Source organism: Microcebus murinus, chromosome 2 (genome assembly GCF_040939455.1).
Source record: "Microcebus murinus isolate Inina chromosome 2, M.murinus_Inina_mat1.0, whole genome shotgun sequence".
Taxonomy (NCBI): Eukaryota; Metazoa; Chordata; class Mammalia; order Primates; family Cheirogaleidae; genus Microcebus; species Microcebus murinus.
In genome coordinates, this window is record NC_134105.1 from 100203146 (window position 1) to 100222247 (window position 19102).

The 19102-nt window shown below is 44.7% G+C and overlaps 2 protein-coding genes across 2 annotated transcripts; both read right to left on the minus strand.

Moving 5' to 3' along the window:
- Nucleotides 1-201: 201 nt before the first annotated feature.
- Nucleotides 202-4891, minus strand: TMOD4 (tropomodulin 4). The gene is made up of 10 exons (XM_012767552.2): nucleotides 4756-4891; nucleotides 3591-3755; nucleotides 3228-3384; nucleotides 2813-2929; nucleotides 2157-2246; nucleotides 1842-1972; nucleotides 1640-1747; nucleotides 1103-1246; nucleotides 713-857; nucleotides 202-312 (listed from the first exon to the last, which is right to left on the minus strand). The coding sequence occupies exons 2-10, from the start codon at nucleotides 3711-3713 to the stop codon at nucleotides 290-292; spliced, it is 1038 nt and encodes a 345-aa protein (XP_012623006.1). The 5' UTR covers nucleotides 3714-3755; nucleotides 4756-4891; the 3' UTR covers nucleotides 202-289.
- Nucleotides 4892-5306: 415 nt separating this feature from the next.
- Nucleotides 5307-19102, minus strand: VPS72 (vacuolar protein sorting 72 homolog). The gene is made up of 6 exons (XM_012767551.2): nucleotides 18890-19102; nucleotides 14169-14321; nucleotides 13877-13991; nucleotides 13313-13489; nucleotides 6238-6382; nucleotides 5307-5887 (listed from the first exon to the last, which is right to left on the minus strand). Exons 1-6 carry the CDS (start codon nucleotides 19004-19006, stop codon nucleotides 5500-5502), a joined length of 1095 nt encoding a protein of 364 aa, XP_012623005.1. The 5' UTR covers nucleotides 19007-19102; the 3' UTR covers nucleotides 5307-5499.

Sequence of the window (19102 nt, forward strand, 5' to 3'; positions counted from 1 at the left end):
AAGTAGAAGAGAATAAAGGCATTGGCAGGGTTATGGGGAACACCAAGGGAGGGAGCTCCCCCACCCACCTCTTCCTAGTAACCTGAACCTCTCTGCCTGCTGATCCCCAGAGTATAAATAATCCCCTGATGAACTGGCAGTAACCCTTGGGGGTTAGCGCCAAGATTCCCACGCCAAAGCCCAAGGAAGAAGGCATGCAGAGTGGACAGAGGGCTTTTATTTACAGGAAAGGGGGATAGATGAGGATTTAAGTGTCCAGTGCTCCCAGCTCTAGTTGGTAAAGGTAATGTTATCTCTTCTTTTGCTGGCGACCTATAAAGGAGGAAGAGTAAATATAAGTATTTGTTCTAGCTCCTGCTTTCTGCAAAGGTACTTTTCTCCTTTCCAGTTCCTTAGCCAGACTCATAAAGTGGTAGTGTCTTAGGCCACCTGACAGGCCCATCCTGCATTAGCAAGAAACCATACCACAAATAAACAAATAAACATTATTATGTCTAGCTTCTTTTCCACTTCTCTACTGGTATATATTTGGGGCAGGGGGACTTTTCTATCTATCTTCTGATCATTCATGGGATTTGAACTTTTCATGTGAATATCTCTTTGGTAACACCCAAGGCTGTTTGTCAGTATGTCTGCTTTCAGAAGGATCCACCCATTTCCATACTTCCTTGCTCTCTTTCTTCTTCACACATGATGTCTGGAGTTTACTCACGTAGTTCATTGTTCCTGGTCATGGCCTGGGCTGCCCGAGCTCGTGGCCCCTGCTGTGTAAAGTGGTAGCCAAAGCGGACAATGGAGGGACACTGCTCTAGCACGGTGGCCATCTCCATCTCCACTGCATCACCAGGCCACTGACGCTGGGGGAGGGAGAGGCAAAAGCTGTCGGTCACCCTCTTTGGGTTGTTCACCATCCCATACCACAGACCACTTTGGGAGGCTCCAAAGTGGGTGAAGGAAGGTGCTGACTTTGCTCCTCTCATAGAGACAATCAAGAGGAGAATTCAAATGAGATTAAGTAAGATAGCTGCCCTAGCAGCTGGCTCAGGGAAGAGGCTAAATGAGTATTAGCTGAATGCTAAGACCAGGGGAAGGGAACACTGACCTGGTTGTCTACACGGAGCTCGGTGAGTGTGGCATTTTCCCGAACTGCCTTCAGTACAGCCATAAGCCCTGTGCTGCTAATGAAGTTGGATTCAATGTTCAGGCTCTGAAGGCTACGATTCTCACGCAACATGTCAGCCACCGCCTGGGTAGTAGGGACTTGGGTTAGGATTAGGGGAGTTTCACAGATGACTGAGGAGAGAAAGAACAGAAGCAAGAGGGAAACACAGCTCTTTGAGAAGAGTCCTGGAGGAGCTGTAAGTGGGGCTAGCGGGAGACAGAAGTGAGGGTAGGTAGTAAGGGAAAGCAGGGAAATTAAGTGTGCAGAGGAGTTGGGGGTGTTAGAAAGGGTTGTAGCCCTTTGGGAAAATGATCTCAGAATTTCAGAGTTGTTATCCAAAGGACTGAGGATTGGAGTCTTCAGGAGGGCTGCCCTAAGAAGGCATGATGGGAATAGGATCCCCTAGCACAACCCTTTATGACAGCCCTTCCAGGGGTAATGTGTGGGGAGAGGGCTGGCGACCTCAACTAGCCTTACATTGGCAATGGGGTCACCACTCCTTGTGGCCACCAGACTGAAGCTCCGAACATAGGTATTTGTCTTCATTGCCTCACACAGCTCACTTAGCATGGGTATTGGGATGTCCTATCAGAGGAGAATAGGAGATAGTGGGCTAAGGACTCTCATATGTCAGCAGAGTTATCCTGGTGTTACTGTTTGGAGGATGGGAGTCAAATACCTGTATGTTATTGAGGTTCACCTCCTCTAGCTCCTTGTCATTGCTTCGAACCTTCTTTAGTATCTCCTCAATGTTTGTGGGATTTGGGGGTTCATCCGGCACTGGCTTATACTTGTCAGGCTGTACCACACCTAGTGGGTGAGTACAGGAAGGGAACCCCAACATGTCCCCCACAATCTCCTCCCCATTGGTTCTCTTATCACTCATGCAACATGTCCTCTGCTGGATTCATTGCTTTACTCTTTGCTACCTTTTCCCAAACTATGGGACTGCCTGCCCAGAGCCCTAGGGACCACGCTTCCCAAACACACTCACTGCTAATGCCTTCGGTGTTGCAGATTTCTCCACTGCAGATGGCATCATAGTATTGCTTGTTGCTCATCAGTGTGTACATGCCCAGAATTGCTGGAGAGGGTAAGCAGAGGTAGCACAGGGAATGAGAAGGGACCTTTTCTAACCCCCTTACTACCTCATTGTGAATCTGGTACAATTTTAAAGTCTGACCACTTCCATTCTTCCAAAAAGGTTTTCCACCCACCCTCAGCCCCAGGGGTCCCTTCTATAAACTGCCTAAGGCAGTAGTTTCTAAAACATTGAGGAAGGGCTATAGGAAGGTCCCTAAGGCACCACTAGAAGGTAAAGGAGTCTGCAGAGAACTGATTTCAGCCAATATAGCTCCACTTTTATTTGCTCTTACAATCCCTGGAAAATTGTTCAAGATGTTAACTTATTAAATATAAGTTATATAAATATATATATATAAACAAAAAAATATATATAAAACATATATATAAACATATATATGTTAAATATATATATATATATATATATATATAAACAAAAATAAGTAAGAAAACTATAAACTCACTGCCTGAGACAGTGAGACAGACATCTATGTCCTGGTTCAGGGCCTTCCTCACTAGTCCCTACATCCTAATCTTCCCACCCTCCAGCTACCCACAGCTGCCCACCTGCAATATCACACATTTCAGCATCTGTGGCATGCGCCAGTGCTTCCTCCAGTTCAGGCTCCAGGGTGATCTGCTCCTGTGCTGGGATTTCCCTCTTGGGCTGAATATAGGGTTTCCCTGATGAGGAGATGAAGGATGGTTCAGGTAGAGGTAATTTCTTCCAAGTTCCTGGCCTCTGGCTTCCTTTCCTTCTCCAGGAGGTAGAATGCTGGGTCACTAGGGAACACTGGAAAGCCTGAGTGTTCTGATCCCTCATAAGAACTGAAGAATGCAAGTTGGCATGCAAGTGTCAGAACATTCAAGTCCCTGGGCAGCTAGGAGCTGGAAGGCCGAGAGTGAAGCTGGAGGAGGAGGGGGTACATGTGAGAGACAGCCACTTGGGTTCTGGGAGGCATGGATGTCGGGGTCCCCATACCCTTCTTCTCGCCTGTGAAGGGCACCAAGTCATCACGCTCTTTGACTTCTAGTGCCTGCTGCTCCAGGTACTGCAAAAGGGCCTCTCGGTCCAGAGGCCCCGTTGGGCTCTTCTTTGTCTGGTCACGTTGTCTTAGTCCAGCTGGCAGGAGCATGTTCTTAGGGATGAGTTTTGGGGAGCAAGTCAGACCTCCCCTCTGACCTGGGGTACTTCTAGGGCTCCCTAAAACATCTCCAGACCCCTTTTTCCTGGCCCTCTTGGGACTCCAGGTCCTGTAGGTAGCCCTGATCTCAGCCACCCAGACCCCAACACCCTTCCCAAATGCCTGGGACTGCCCCTGGTGCTCTGTGCTAGAGCCCCTACCTCAGGGTCCATCTCCTGTAGCTCGCAGTCCAGCTGCTCTAGCTCCTCAGGGCTCAAGGTTCTTAGGATCTCATCTTCATCTATGTCTCTGTATTTCTCCAGTTCCTTCTGATATGATGACATGATGGCCCCTACCCCCTCCCCAATGTGTGGCACTCACAGAGCCTGGGGGACATGAGAAAAGTGGTTGGACATGGACACAGTAGGGACACAGAAACCAGCTGGGGGCAGAACACTGAATTGGATACCTTGGAGGTTAGAAATCTAGTTGGAGATGGGAGGACAGGGGAAGGTTAGGTTGTTTACGGTTAGAACCAGAGTCTCCTTCTTCCTGCTTCCCCAGCTTCCAGCCACTCTGGATGGGGATCCCAGGCATCCAAGCTGGGGTTGTCTCCCCACTGTATGACGGAGAAGTCCTCGTAGTACCCCTCCCATATAACCTCAGCCTGCAGTGCCTCTTGCCCTAGCACAGCTGCTGGAAGCCCTGCCAACACAGCTGGCCCCTTGCCCAGGTCCTATTGAAAGGGGTTAAGGGGGAGACACAGAGCTTCAGGGAAATTCCTTCTCTCTTTCCCATAATCCAGCCTTTTCCCTAAACTGGTTAAAGAAAGCAAGAAAAACTGGAGGTGGGGAGGAAGAAACAATCTCTTACCCTACCCTAATTTCCGCTTTTATTGTGGGGGATCAAGATTTCACTTTCTTTATATGCTAAAATTCTAAATCCTAAGGGAAAGCAAGGCTCAGAAAAGCTATGGAACTTTCAGATTGGGGGAAATGTGGTAAGGCCTCAGGAGAAGCGACAGTCCCCATAATTTGTCCCTAGCTTTGGATAGGAAGGTGACACCAGACCAATGGGTGGGAAATGCCTTCTAAATGGGGTAAAATTTCTCTAAAAACAGTGGGAAGATTAAACTTGCACAATCTTTTACAATATAAAAAATACAAGCTACACATATACATCATGCAGAATATGAAAGATCTATAAAGTGTGTGACACATTGACAATGTAAATTATACACAGTTAAGGGATCAGACAGTGGCAGAGACATACACTGACAGAGACAGAGACAGAGACATACTCCGTATCATTCCCCACAGGAGCCATTCTTCTCCTCCCATCTCCCACCAGGCTCTTGCCCATAAGCCCCCTGCCTTCCCCACCTACCAGTCCTGTGGCCACCTCCCTTCTCACTTCCCCCTGTTGGTTGGTCCGTCTGTTCTACTGGAGCACTGTCCTGGCAGCAGGAGGAGCCCAGTGCCGGGGGAAAGGGTGGGGGCACAGTGAGCTCAGCATTTTATTATTTTAGCTCTGGCCAGGTGGGGGGTAGTGGGAGATCACATATACACAGCCCCCATACCCTGCCCAGCCCTGAGAGCCTCTAGTGGCCATTAACAGCCATGGCACCTCCTCCCCTTCTTTTCTTACAAGGCAGAGTCCTAGACACTGGAGTTCGACTAGAATCAGGCCGTCGGTACTTATTTGATGTCTGCTATAGTCAAAGCAGTGAATATAAGATGATATAAAGGTCAATGTAAGGATTTTCTTTTGGTGTCTAATTTTAAGGCATTTATAATCTAGTTAGAGTAATGAATACTTTATAATTTAAAAAGGACAGATTATAATAAATGCTATTAAGTAAATACAAAGACCCATCCATATATATTCACACATTCACAAATACTTCTTGTTCCCAACTCTACATTGCACACCGGACAAAAGGGATCTTTCTATTTTATTAGATTAAAAAACACAACAAAACCAGTGGGAACTAGGGGAAAAGATCAAGAAAGAAATATAGAAAAGGGTTGGGCAAAGAACAGAGGTGACAAGGGGAGAAGCAAGAAGAGAAGGAACGTCAAGAGGCCCAAGTAAGGGCCAAAAAGAGGTTTGTAAGGACTACACATCTCTTCATTTGATGACAATTTTCTGGCGCAAGGCTCGGGGCCCAGAGCCAGGCAGGGGATCAGGAGGTGGTGGGCCAGGGCCCAGGGCCGAGGCAGTGGGTGGCAGTCCGTGGGCAGTAATGTACTTCTTGTAGGCCTCACGGATGATCTTGAAGGCTCGAGCAGTTGCATAGGGTATGTCTGTAACAGGGTCCCGGTATAGGGCTGGACGATGGGTCACTGGGCAGACCTCCCGAACAGGGACCTTTGGGGGACGTCCTTGGGGAAACCATTCCTCAAATGTTGCATCATCACTAAAAGTGATGAAGGTACGTGAGCAGCGACCAGGGGGGATGACAGGTCCAGTTCCAGCATGGGGAGTCAACGCAGAAGCCATGGGAGCAGGATCAAGTCTGAGGGCAAAAGACAGAGAAAAACACAAAAAGCTGGGGAGAGAAGACAACAGATAAAGAAAGAAAGAAATCAGCAAGATGAGGAAAGAGAAAATGAAGGCACAGTGGTGAGAACATTCCGAGAGAACCTACTAAATAATAGGGGGAAAAGAAGCTAGGCTAGAAGGGAAAAGAAAGAGTTGAAGAACAAGGCTAAATGAAAAGGGATTAAGAAAGAAATGAGCTGAAGGGAGGAAGGAATCTGAAAGAAATCCAACAGTTAGGGAGAGCCATGTGAGGAAAGCAAGTGAGATGGGGCTGAGAGAACATGAGCTGACGACGGATTCTCTTTTCCCCCAAGATTCACTTACCCTTCTATATCAACAGTCTCTTCCTTGGGGCCCAGCTCCCCAACAAGCGGCACTGTCACTGAATGATAGGTGATTATGGGCCCAGGGCACTTCCGCTTCTTATGAACCTGCTTCTTTTTGTCAGCCTCCAGCCGTTCATATGTCTCTTCAGGGTCAAAGGAAGGAAAGATGGGATGGATGGTCAGAGGTTCCCCTTTTCCCACATGATGGTTCTATCCCTCCCATGATCTCTCAATTATCTTCCAGGCTGTCACTGCCAACTAACTACCCGAGCCAACTATGAAAAGTCCCCTAAGGCCCTCTGACATCTCCCACTTCATAAGTTTCTGCTTTCCCCTCTCAACATACTCTCTTCTCCTCATTTCTCAAGTACACTCAGACCCTCACCCACTCAGACCAGTAATACCTCAGTGTTGGAAGGCACCCTTTGATGAGGAGCTTCTTAATTCCCCAGATACCAGAATCTCCTCTGTAACTGCTCTATGAACTCACTCTCATCCAAAATGGCATATTATAATGTTACAGAGTTCTTTCCTCTTCTGAGCTGAAATACATTCCTGAAGACAGTTTTACCTTTTAAACTCATAAAGGACAAAATGCTAATCTGGCTTCCATGTGATAGCTCTTTAAATAGTTGAAATGAGTGTCCATATTTCTACTGAGTCTTCTCTACGCTGATCACAACACCCATTCCATTAAACCATTCCTCATACAGCATGGTTTTCAGTCACTCCCTCAATTTTGCCACCCCTTTCCCTAGTATACTCTTCTATTACTGTACTTATTGTTTATGGCAGAGGTTGCTAGCTGGCACTTAAGTGTTTGATCTATATAGTGTTTTAGAGAAAAATGTAATTAGATGCTGACACTTAAGAATTAGGAAATTGGCCGGGCGCGGTGGCTCATGCCTGTAATCCTAGCACTCTGGGAGGCCGAGGCGGGCGGATTGCTCGAGGTCAGGAGTTTGAAACCAGCCTGAGCAAGAGCGAGACCCTGTATCTACTATAAATAGAAAGAAATTAATTGGCCAACTAATATATATAGAAAAAATGAGCGGGCATGGTGGCATATCCCTATAGTCCCAGCTACTCGGGAGGCTGAGGCAGCAGGATTCCTTGAGCCCAGGAGTTTGAGGTTGCTGTGAGCTAGGCTGACGCCAGGGCACTCACTCTAGCCTGGGCAACAAAGCAAGACTCTGTCTCAAAAAAAAATAAAGAAAGAAAGAATTAGGAAATTATATTTAAATATAGAGATTTCTAGTCTCTCTTAATAAACAAGAAAATCTGAGAATCCTGGGTCTGCATACAGGGCAACAATTAGCTGAGCTGAGTAATTGTTCTTCCTTTCAGGCACTTCTCTTCAATTTATACCACAATCCTCCTGGCTGGCTGCACTCTTTATGTTACCTGCCTGGCTTCTGTGACACTGCTTAATGGCAATTCACATGTCTCCTCCTTAAGGGCAGTGACTGTGACTCACATTACCTACATATTATCAAGGTCATAAAACATTCTGCACATTACAGGCACTCAATAAATATTTGTTAATGAATAAATAGATCAAAAATATTCCTGATCCCTTTCCTCTGAAGGAAGCCCAAATTTCTGTGTCCTTCTTAAAGGTGGGAAAGGTGAACGCAATCCTCTAAAGTCTGACCATAAAAGGGTCCTCTGGAAACATCTTCAGGGATAGGATTTCTCTTGAACTTGAATTCACGTTGGTAATATTGCTTTCTCTCCCTTGAGACAACATTCCAACCCCTGTCCTACTGAACACTTCCCTATACCCTCTCAAACTCCTGCTCTATAGTGAGATAGCTCACTTATATCCTCAAGCCTCTTCACTCAGAATTCCTTCCACAACTTGCCTTACCACCGGAAACCTGGTCATTCACTGAGGCCATCACTCCACCCTGCAGTTCTCTGGTGGAGGCTGCTCATTCTCTTACATCTCACACAAGATATTCCTTTGTCCTATTGAGCCCCATGACACAGCTTTCAGATCACTACTCTCCCACCCATCTGCAAACTCCCTTCTCTTTTAAGACTTGTGCCAACAGTCTAGATTAACTTCTGTATCCTAATGACAGTCATTTCCTTACTCACTAAAGACTTTGGCAGTGTTATCCACTTTTTCTCTCCACCCCAACTCCTATCATCTTAGGTCACCTTAGTGACGGCAAAAGTGCATGTAGGCTGGGCAAGGTGGCTCACACCTATAATCTTAGCACTCTGGGAGGCTGAGGCGGGTGGATTGCTCAAGGTCAGGAGTTCGAGACCAGCCTGAGCAAGAGCAAGACCCCATCTCTACTAAAAAAAAAAACAGAAAGAAATTAATTGGCCAACTAAAAATATAGAGAAAAAAATTAGCCAGGCATGGTGGCACATGCCTGTAGTCCCAGCTACTTGGGAGGCTGAGGCAGAAGGATTGCTTGAGCCCAGGAGTTTGAGGTTGCTATGAGCTAGGCTGATGCCACGGTACTCTAGCCCGGGCAACACAGTGAGATTCTGTCTCAAAAAAATAAATAAATAAATAAAATAAAATAAAATAAAATAAAATAAAATAAAATAAAATAAAATAAAATAAAATGTGTATGTAAGTAGCCCCTTCAACACTCCAGCCCCACGGTTTCTTCAGCACCCCATTATCTAACAACCTTTTTGTCCATGACACTTTAGTTATTCCATTATGCTACAGCTACAGCCTAGAATATGTCATTCCTGGAAACTTTCCCATCTCTGAAATATTAACAATCATACATCCCATGCTCTGACCACAAAATCCTATCCTTTAGGTCTGTCTACTCCACTACTCTGTTCTATTTCTTTAGTATCTCTAGGGCATTCTCATTCTATCCATCAGCCCCTTCCAGCCTTCATTTTCCTTTTTGTTTTTTAATTTTTTGGAGACAGTTTCGCTCTATTGCCCTGGCAGTGACATCATCATAGCTCACTGTAACCTCAGACTCCTGGGCTCAAGTGATCCTCCCACCTCAACCTTCCAAGTAGCTGGGACTACAGGCACACACTACCATGCCTGGCTAATTTTTCTATTTTTTGTACAGACAGGGTCTCACTTGTGCCCAGGCTGGTCTTGAACTTCTGAGCTCAAGTGATCCTCCCACCTTGGCCCCCCAGAGTGCTAGGATGATAGGCATGAGCCACCAAGCCTGATCATTTTCCTTTTTAAATTGAGCTTAGGGCTGGGCGTGGTGGCTCACTCCTGTAATCCTAGCACCCTGGGAGGCCGAGGCAGGTGGATCGCTCAAGGTCAAGAGTTTGATTAGAAACTAGGAGCTCATGGCAAAAAAAAAAAAAAAAAAAAGAGTTTGAAACCAGCCTGAGCAAGAGTAAGACCCCTGTCTCTACTAAAAAAAATAGAAAGAAATTAATTGGCCAACTAAAAATATATATATAAAAAATTAGCCGGGCATGGTGGCACATGCCTGTAGTCCCAGCTACTTGGGAGGTTGAGGCAGGAGAATCACTTGAGCCCAGGAGTTTGAGGTTGCTGTGAGCTAGGCTGATGCCATGGCACTCTAGCCCAGGCAACAGAGTGAGACTCTGTCTCAAAAAAAAAAAAAAAAAAAAAAAAAAATTGAGCTTAGGTTCCTCAACTATCATTTTAGTCTTTCTCTCATCAATAACTCCCTTGCCCAGATCTGGAGTGCTAGTGGAGAAAAATTACACAACAGAGTAGACTAGAACAAACATAAATTCATGGTCCCAACCTCAGCAGGTTCAATAACTATTTCAAATAATCCTCACTCTCAACGTTCCAACTCTATCCTCAATGTTTGACAGATAGTGCTTTCTTCACAGAGAAAAAGATATCAGATAAGAATCACTGCAATGTCCTGCTCTGGATTAGAAACCTACCAACTATAAGCCACCCTTCCTTTCTCCCTTCTTCCCTCTTAACTTAGGCCAATTTCTCCACCATGCTCTAGCTCCCACCCCAGCTTCCTACTTCTCCAAAAATCTTCACTATTAATATCCTTTCTTTCTCCTCTATCTCTAAACTCTCTCAGTTGTTTCTCACCAAAGATGTAATCTCTATCATCTCTGAATACAATAAAATAAAAACAGTTCAACCTTAATTTTAGACTGCCCTATAGTTTCTATTCCTTCTCCTACCCTTCACAGCCAAACTTAAAAAGTTTCACTCCCGGCCGGGCGCGGTGGCTCACGCCTGTAATCCTAGCTCTCTGGGAGGCCGAGGCGGGCGGATTGCTCAAGGTCAGGAGTTCAAAACCAGCCTGAGCAAGAGCGAGACCCCGTCTCTTTTTAAAAAAAAAAATAAATAAAAAAATAAAAAATAAAAAAGTTTCACTCCCCAATCCACTTTAATATGGCTTGGTCCCCAAAAAATGCTCCATAAGGTCATCTCTGACCTCCATGTTACCAAAACCAATGGGCACTTGTAAGTTCTCCTATTAATCAGTGTCTCAGTAGTATCCAGCAGTTAAGTCTCTTTTGAAACATTCTCTTTCCTTGGTGTTTTTAACATAAACTCTCCTGGATTTCTCAAACTCCCTGGCGACTCCTCAGGTTCTATTCTAAGCTCCTCTTCTTGTGTGAAACCATTACATTTTATTAAATAGTGTCTGCAGGACCCTCTTGGGCCTCTGTTTTCTCACTATATGGCTTCTCCCTATATGTTCTGATCTACTACAATGTCATCAATTACCATCCATATTCTTTTTTTCTTTTGAGACAGAGTCTCACTTTGTTGCACAGGCTAGAGTGAGTGCCATGGCGTCAGCCTAGCTCACAGCAACCTCAAACTCCTGGGCTCAAGCGATCCTTCTGCCCCAGCCTCCCGAGTAGCTGGGACTACAGGGCTGCGCCACCATGCCCGGCTAATTTTTTTTTCTATATATATTAGTTGGCCAATTAATTTCTTTCTATTTATAGTAGAGGCAGGGTCTCGCTCTTGCTCAGGCTGGTTTCGAACTCCTGACCTTGAGCAATCCGCCCGCCTCGGCCTCCCAGAGTGCTAGGATTACAGGCGTGAGCCTCGGCCTCCCAGAGTGCTAGGATTACAGGCGTGAGCCACCGCGACCTGCCTCATATTCTAAAGACTTCCAGATATATATTTTTAGCCAAGATCTCTTGTTGGAACATAAGATTTGCATATTTAACTGACCTCTCCACACTGCATGAACTACCACGGACTCCTCAAATTCAACATGCTCAAAAATTAATTTATTATTTTTTCCCCTGCCAGATCTGCTCCCCCTTCGGGGTCTCCTATGTCTATTACTGATGTCAGAAGCCTGGGAGTCACCCTCCTTACAGTGGCCCAAACCAATAAATGTGGACAAAGGATGCAAATTGTGGCCAGGGTGGTGGCTCACGCCTGTAATCCTAGCACTCTGGGAGGCCGAGGCGGGAGGATCGCTCGAGGTCAGGAGTTTGAAACCAGCCTGAGCAAGAGCGAGACCACATCTCTACAAAAAATAGAAAGAAATTAATTGGTCAACTAAAAAATATATAGAAAATATTAGCCGGGCATGGTGGCGCATGCCTGTAGTCCCAGCTACTTGAGAGGCTGAGGCAGGAGGATTGCTTGAGCCCAGGACTTTGAGGTTGCTATGAGGTAGGATGATGCCACGGCACTCTAGCCTGGGCATCAGAGTGAGACTCTGTCTCAAAAAAAAACAAAAAAAAAAACGATGCAAATTGTAACTACAGTCACATTAGGTGACCTCATTGCTTATGATGGTTCTCAGTCATTACTGTATATGTTTTAAGAGATACCTATTGTTTTAAAATACTGAATTGCTATTATTATATAGATAAAGATTTTATGTCCCTGGCTGGGTGCAGTGTCTCACACCTATAATCCTAGCACTCTGGGAGGCCGAGGGCAGAAGGATTACTTGAGCTCAGGAGTTTGCAACCAGCCTGAACAAGAGTGAGACTCTGTCTCTACGGAAAATAGAAAAATTAGCTGGGCATTGTGGTGTACACTTGTAGTCCCAGCTACTTGGGAGGCTGAAGCAGGAGGATCACTTACTTGAGCTCAGGAGTCAGATTGCAATGAGCTATGATGATAGCACTGCACTCCACCCAGGGCAGGGCAACAGAGTGAGACTATGTCTCAAAAAAAAAAAAAAAAAAAAAAAGAAACTGAACTCCCTCCTCACTCCCCAACTTTCAAAAAAAAGATTATATGTCCTATTTTAACACCAAGATAATAAAAAAAAGAGTTACAAGACTACATCCTTAAGATGGGGCTGAACTAAATCTTTTCTCAGTCACTGTGGTCTTTTGGAGCAAAGTTGTCTAAATTTCAGAAGTATCATTAAACTGGAATGGGTTGGGTCCCAGATATTCTAGGTAAATAATCTTCCACTTTACAGTGAAATCACATTGATTTATGCATGTTCAGCTATATATGCTTGGTAAAAAAAAAAAAAGAGAGAGAGAACAGATTCAGAAAGAGAAAAATAACATACTAAATACTACAGGTAATTCTACCTGCTATTTTACTTAATGAAAGTATGCCCCAGAAAGCATGTGATAGGAGGCACGAATCTGCTGTTCCCTCTATTTCTCACATACCTCTTATGGTTTGAGACTCTATTTTATAAAGAAGTTATGTTTTTGCACAATATATTATACTGTTCTTTACCTAATAGCACATAAAATTAAGAGATTTTTAAGAATGTTTACTTTAAAGCAATTTATCTCATGAACGAACTACTGACCTTCCATTCTCATGATTATCATTAAACTGATATTATCACTCCATTTTGTGAACAAGGAAAGCAAGATGCAAATAGGTTAAGTAATATGGCTTCAGTCTTAAAACCAGTGAATAGCAGAACTAGGATTTGAACTCATTTCTATACAATTCTTATTTTACACTGAAGTACCTCAGTATAGCTTGTTCTTCAAAGCCCTCAGAACTGCCTAGGCCTTTGCTCCTAATCACTACTCTTCCCATTTCTTTCTTCTGATTCCCTGGTTCCAAATTTCAACTTCTCCAGTTCTCTGGTCATCCAGGTCACGGTTTTTCTCAGGTTCCTCAGCCCCTCTACCCACTTTTACTAAAACCACAGACTGACCCAGTGAACGTAAGTTGAGCTCTTCTGTGATCTTGGCCTCCCTAAGCAGCTCCTCCTGGGTCAGTGGCCGCTCACAGTGGGGCCCCTTGCGCCGCCGTGACTGGCCTTGCCTCTCCTGTACCCGAAGGAATGTCTGTCGTGTATGCTCAGCTGTAGACTGACGCATGGACTTCCGACCTGAGAAGAGTCAGATGAGAAGAAATTTTTGAAATCATGTTCACTTATTTTACTTATTTACCTATATATTTGGAAATAATTTCAAGCTTACAGAAAATTGCAATAATAGAAAGAATATCAATGTATCTTTTATCCATATCACCTACTATTAACATTTTGCCCCATTTGTATTCTGTGTGGTTTTTCTTTCCTGAATGATCTGAGAGTAAAGTTGCACATTTCATGGCCTTTACCCCTAAATACTTCAATGTGTATTTCCTAAGAATAAGGATCTTCCTTAAATAACCATAGTACAGTTATCAACATCAGTAAATTTAACACCAATACAATATTTTAACTTATCATCATATTGCAATTTTGTCAATTGACCCCAACATCCCTACTTACTGTCAGAGCCATCATCCTGTAATTCTAGAGGTAGCAGTGCCTTCTCTTCCCGGGCCTTCTGAGAGCTACCAGCTGGGGTGCTGACCTTTCGAGGTCTCAAGCTCTTGAGAGGCTCCTGGGGACAGATTGGAATTAGACACCATGGAATAGAAAAGATAAGGAGAAAGAAGATGAGGATCTTCATAAGAGAAAACTAGCATTGTAGGAAATGGGTCTGCTTTGGGGAGTAGAGACCTGATGAAAGGAAGAATAGAAATTAAAGAAATCCAAGAAAACCAGGATTCCTATGCACCTTATAGGCTTTGGTGACTACTCGGCGCTTCCTTCTTGGCTCTTCTGCTTCTCCATCGCTGGATGGTTCGTCCCCTTCATCAATGTCAAAGTCAGAGTCCACCTCATCTTCTGTGTCTGACTGGTCCCCTTGATACTCATCGTCTCCTGATTCCTGAGGACACAGGGAAATGAAGGCTGGCATGAGAATCATTCATGTCCCTTCAGGAGGGAAAGAATCTTCATTTTCCTGATAAGGGCTGCCCTACTCTCCTTCCTAATCCAGCCCTTCATATTCCTCAAGCAAGATGCCTTTCCAGCTAATGGCCTTTGGCTCTAGCACCACCACCACCCCCTTCTAACATTAACTGATTGCCCTTTACCTGCAATATACCGTGTTAAGTACTGGAGAACAAAAAGGTTACGGTTTGCTTTAGAGGGCTCACAGTCTAGTGAAGGGGACAGGAAACAATCTTAAAAAGAAGTTGAAACACCAGATAATATATAAAGTATCAAATGGCAATAAAATGTTACAGGAGATTGGGGAAGAGGCATACTTGCTATGGGCTGGTGGTATGAGAAGACCTAAACCCTTGAGTTTCATTCTTTAGGTTAGGGGTCAGGAAACTTTTTCTCTTAAGGGCAGATTAAATCAGTGGACCAGCTTTGGCCCACAGGTTGTAGTTTGCTGAATCCTGCTTTAGACTCTAAAGAATAAAGAGGACTTGAGCCATGGTTTAAAACACTGATAGTATTTAGACAGCCAAGAGTGAAGAGGGAATCACAGACAGATAGAATAGCAAGAGTAAAGGTGCAGAAGCAATAATGTGTACAGTATATTTATGGAATAAGGATTTAGACCTAAGTAAAGCAGGTTTATCTTTGGCAAGATGCCTCCTTTTTAGCTGACTGCCTTTGGCTCCAGCACAGCCTCCTTCCAACATTGATGCCTTGTAGAACTGTAAGATCTGAAAAGAAGGTTGCATTGGTTTATGGAGAAACTTAAATGTAAGGCTAATAAACTTATGATTTTAACCTGCAGGCCAGTGACTCTCAATCTTCTCTATCTCCTTACTTGTCCCAGAGTTAATTATCATTGTTGAGGTAAACTAAAGTTACTGAGAGAAATACGTGTCATTCCTCAGGTGTGTTGGGACAGAAAAACAGTTGAGTACTGGTACTATGGATAATGGAGAGCCACTGAAGATTTGAAGGAGGGGTAACAGTATATACAAGTGGTATTTCAGAAAGCTCTGGAGGTGGATAGGCCAAAGAACCTGAAGTACTGCCTAGACCTGAGGTGATACAGTTTAGGGCTAGAATTGTAGTCCCACTGGAAAGAAAACCAGAAAAAAACCACTTGGGGGAGGGGGAGTCAACTGGGCCGGGTGGCACCTCAAACATGTGGCTCTCTTCAACCAATGATGCAAAATAACAGGCTAATCTTGGTACATACGCTGCCAAAGCAAGCAATTAACACAGATGGTTGACACTCCAAGCCAGCCAGAGTTTAATCTTGTACTGATGACCATCATTTCCTCCCAACTGATGTTTGTGAAAGACAGCCTGGGAACACATTAATCCCCTCGGCTCTAATCTGGTATTAAGCCATATCACCAGAGGGTAGCAGATCAACCACACATTAGCTTAGTGCCCAATCAAAATGCTTTTTGCTAAATTATGGATTTGCTACCATTGCTTTGGCTTTTTTTTTTTTTTTTTTGAGACAGAGTCTCACTTTGTTGTCCAGGCTAGAGTGAGTGCCGTGGCGTCAGCCTAGCTCACAGCAACCTCAAACTCCTGGGCTCGAGCAATCCTTCTGCCTCAGCCTCCCGAGTAGCTGGGACTACAGGCATGAGCCACCATGCCCGGCTAATTTTTTTTATATATATATCAGTTGGCCAATTAATTTCTTTCTATTTTTAGTAGAGACGGGGTCTCGCTCTTGCTCAGGCTGGTTCTGAACTCCTGACCTTGAGCAATCCGCCCGCCTCGGCCTCCCAAGAGCTAGGATTACAGGCGCGAGCCACCGCGCCCGGCCTGCTTTGGCTTTTATTGAAAGTCATTAATAGACATGACTGGATATTTTTATATCATCTACGAAAGTCATTATTTTATATACATCTTATATAATGATAAATTTTCCCTAGGATTTAATGCTGAATAAGTTGTCACTCTTGAAGAACACGTATGCTTCTTTCTTACTAAAAAAAGAAATACAGAGTTTGGCTGCCAGGAAGCTCACAGTTAAATTTAATATCAATTGCTATTACCATTTTAGCTTAGGTTCCTGGTACAATTGCTTCTGATCTGTCTCTATTTTTACTGTTTCTACTTTTTGTTTATATTGTAAGCCTCCTTAAATCCTTTTTGGAAGCATGAAGGGTACATATTAAATAACGACTCGTAAAATGACAAGAATAGGAAAATAGCCTTAGAGGAGGGATGAGAAAGTTCTATTTTAAACTAGTTGGTTAGGGCTGTGTAAGTAATTACCCCCCAGACAGTCATCAAGTCCTGTGGCTTCTATTTCTTTAATTTCTCTTTTTTTTGAGACAGAGTCTCACTCTGTTGCCTGGGCTAGAGTGCCATGGCATCAGCCTAGCTCACAGCAACCTCAAACTCCTGGGCTCAAGTGATCCTCCTGCCTTAGCCTTCCAAGTAGCTGGGACTACAGGCATGCGCCACCATGCCCAGCTAATTTTTTCTATATATTTTTAGTTGTCCAGCTAATTTCTTTCTATTTTTAGTAGAGACGGGGTCTCGCTCTTGCTCAAGCTAGTCTTGAACTCCTGAGCGCAAACAATCCTCCCACCTCAGCCTCCCAGAGTGCTAGGATTACAGGCGTGAGCCACTGCGCCCGGCCTCTTTAATTTCTCTTGAACCCGCCTGTCCATGTTTCTCTATCACCACTGCCCCCTTCAAACCATTCTCATCACAGAATATTTTTTCTAAAGTACAAATTTGATCATGGAACTTTGGTGACTCTTCATTCTTCTGGATGAAAAGCAAAATTTCTTAATATGGCTGGCTCATGAGGCCCTACAAGTTCTGGCCCATGCCTACTCCCTCCAGCCTTACCAATCTTTATTCTCCATGCTCTGGAGCAGGCATCCTCAAACTACAGCCTGTGGGTGGCCCACCGAGGACATTTATCCCGCCCGCCTGGTGTTTTTGCCACCGCTGCCTGTCCTGCTTAGCAGCCAACTCGTCCAGGGCCCACAGTGCACGTGTGGAATGTGCACCGCACTCTTCGATGGCCCTCCAACGGTCTGAGGGACAGTGAACTGGCCTCCTGTTTAAAAAGTTTAAGGATCCTGTCTCTGGAGAATGACAGTAGACTTGCAGGTGCCAGATGAGAATCTCAATGCCTTTTACACTCTGCCCCACCCCCTCCAGGGACTATCGTTTTTCCTCCCCCTGCTTTTCATCCAGCCAAGAGTTATTTGTCATACTGCCTTCAGCTTAAACATTATCCCCCTAGGGATGCCTCTCCCAACCAACAACTCTGGTTCACATGTGTTATGTACCACTCTATGTTTACCTATGGTTTTAGTCCTTATCACAAAGTATTTTAACTGACTGTTAACCCAACCAGTATCCCCACTGGGGCATGGAACATTTAAAGACAGAGCAGTGTTTTTTTTTTGTTTGTTTGTTTTTTTGAGACAGAGTCTTACTCTGTTGTCCCAGCTAGAGTGCCGCGCAGTCAGCCTAACTCACAGCAACCTCAAACTCCTGGGCTCAAGCGATCCTCCTGCCTCAGCCTCCCAAGTAGCTGGGACTACAGGCATATGCCACTATGCCCAGCTAACTTTTTTAAATATATTTTTAGTTTGCCAATTAATTTCTTTCTATTTTTAGTAGAGACGGGTCTCACTCTTGCTCAGGCTGCTTTCGAACTCCTGACCTTGAGTGATCCTCCAGCCTCAGCCTCCCAGAGTGCTAGGTTTACAGGCAAGAGCCACCACGCTCCGCCCAGAGCAGTGTTTTTAATATTCTCTGTTTCCCTAGAACCTATCATAACCTACCACCGATGGCATGCTCTGGCTGTTCAACACATATGTAATAAACAGATAAATTCAATCAATAAAAATTAAGCAAGTGCCAGCCTAGACCAGACGCTGAACGTAACAGCGTTCAATAATGTTGAACAAAACAGATCTCTAACTTTATAGACTTTACAGTGCAATAGGAAAATATAAACAAGTAATCAAAACAAATCTTAATTACAAATTGAAATATGTTCTATGAAAGAAATAAATGGAGACTTTTTTAGGATAGTCAAAGAAGAGTTATCTAAAAAAAAATTTAAATTGAAACTTAAAAGCTGAAAAAGGAGTGGGCTAAACTCCTCTACTTCTGGAGCAGTTCATTTGTATACCTTAGGTGAATAACCCGCCAGTGAGCCAAAGAGTATACATACACTGAGTGACTACTATGTGCACTGCGTAATGTTAGATGTCGGAAGTGCGGTGAGAGATGCAACTAGAGAAATACACAGTCGGTTTCTGTCGTACTCTGGGGTACCTCCTGAGAGCTTCTTCCCTGACCCCTCCAATCCCATCCAGGGCTCTCCCTTCTAGAAATCAACTGTATCGCCCCGACTCGCCCACGCCATCTGCAGTTATCAGCTTCTAGAGCGCCCCTCCATTCCCCGCCCCCTTCTTCTTTGTCCAGGGTTTCTCCCTTCAGGACTCCTCTTCGTTTCCTTCCCTCCCTGTTCCTGGGCCCAGCTCTTGCCTCTGTGAAACCCCCATAAGTCGTCTGGTAGAACTCATCTTCCTCCTCTGCCTCCAGGAGCCCAGAAAGCCGATTCCCAGCGGTCTTCCGGGGGGCCCGGCCCCCAGCCAAACTCATACCGCCTACCGAGACTGCGCTGCCACCAGCAGCCCCTCACCTAGCTTTGTTCTCGGAGCTCGGCGCTCAACACCACTACCTGCGGGTGGCCGCCAG

Excerpts from the sequence above, each read along its gene's own strand:
- TMOD4 (XM_012767552.2), bottom strand. The coding sequence starts at position 3,713 with ATGTCATCATATCAGAAGGAACTGGAGAAATACAGAGACATAGATGAA. Across the intron at positions 2,930-3,227 it reads CTTCACAGGCGAGAAGAAGG|GGAAACCCTATATTCAGCCC; the intron begins GTATGGGGACCC and ends TCTCCTCATCAG. Across the intron at positions 2,247-2,812 it reads TGAAATGTGTGATATTGCAG|CAATTCTGGGCATGTACACA; the intron begins GTGGGCAGCTGT and ends TACCCTCTCCAG.
- VPS72 (XM_012767551.2), bottom strand. The coding sequence starts at position 19,006 with ATGAGTTTGGCTGGGGGCCGGGCCCCCCGGAAGACCGCTGGGAATCGG. Across the intron at positions 13,992-14,168 it reads TAGTCACCAAAGCCTATAAG|GAGCCTCTCAAGAGCTTGAG; the intron begins GTGCATAGGAAT and ends ATCTGTCCCCAG. Across the intron at positions 13,490-13,876 it reads ACAGGATGATGGCTCTGACA|GTCGGAAGTCCATGCGTCAG; the intron begins GTAAGTAGGGAT and ends GACTCTTCTCAG.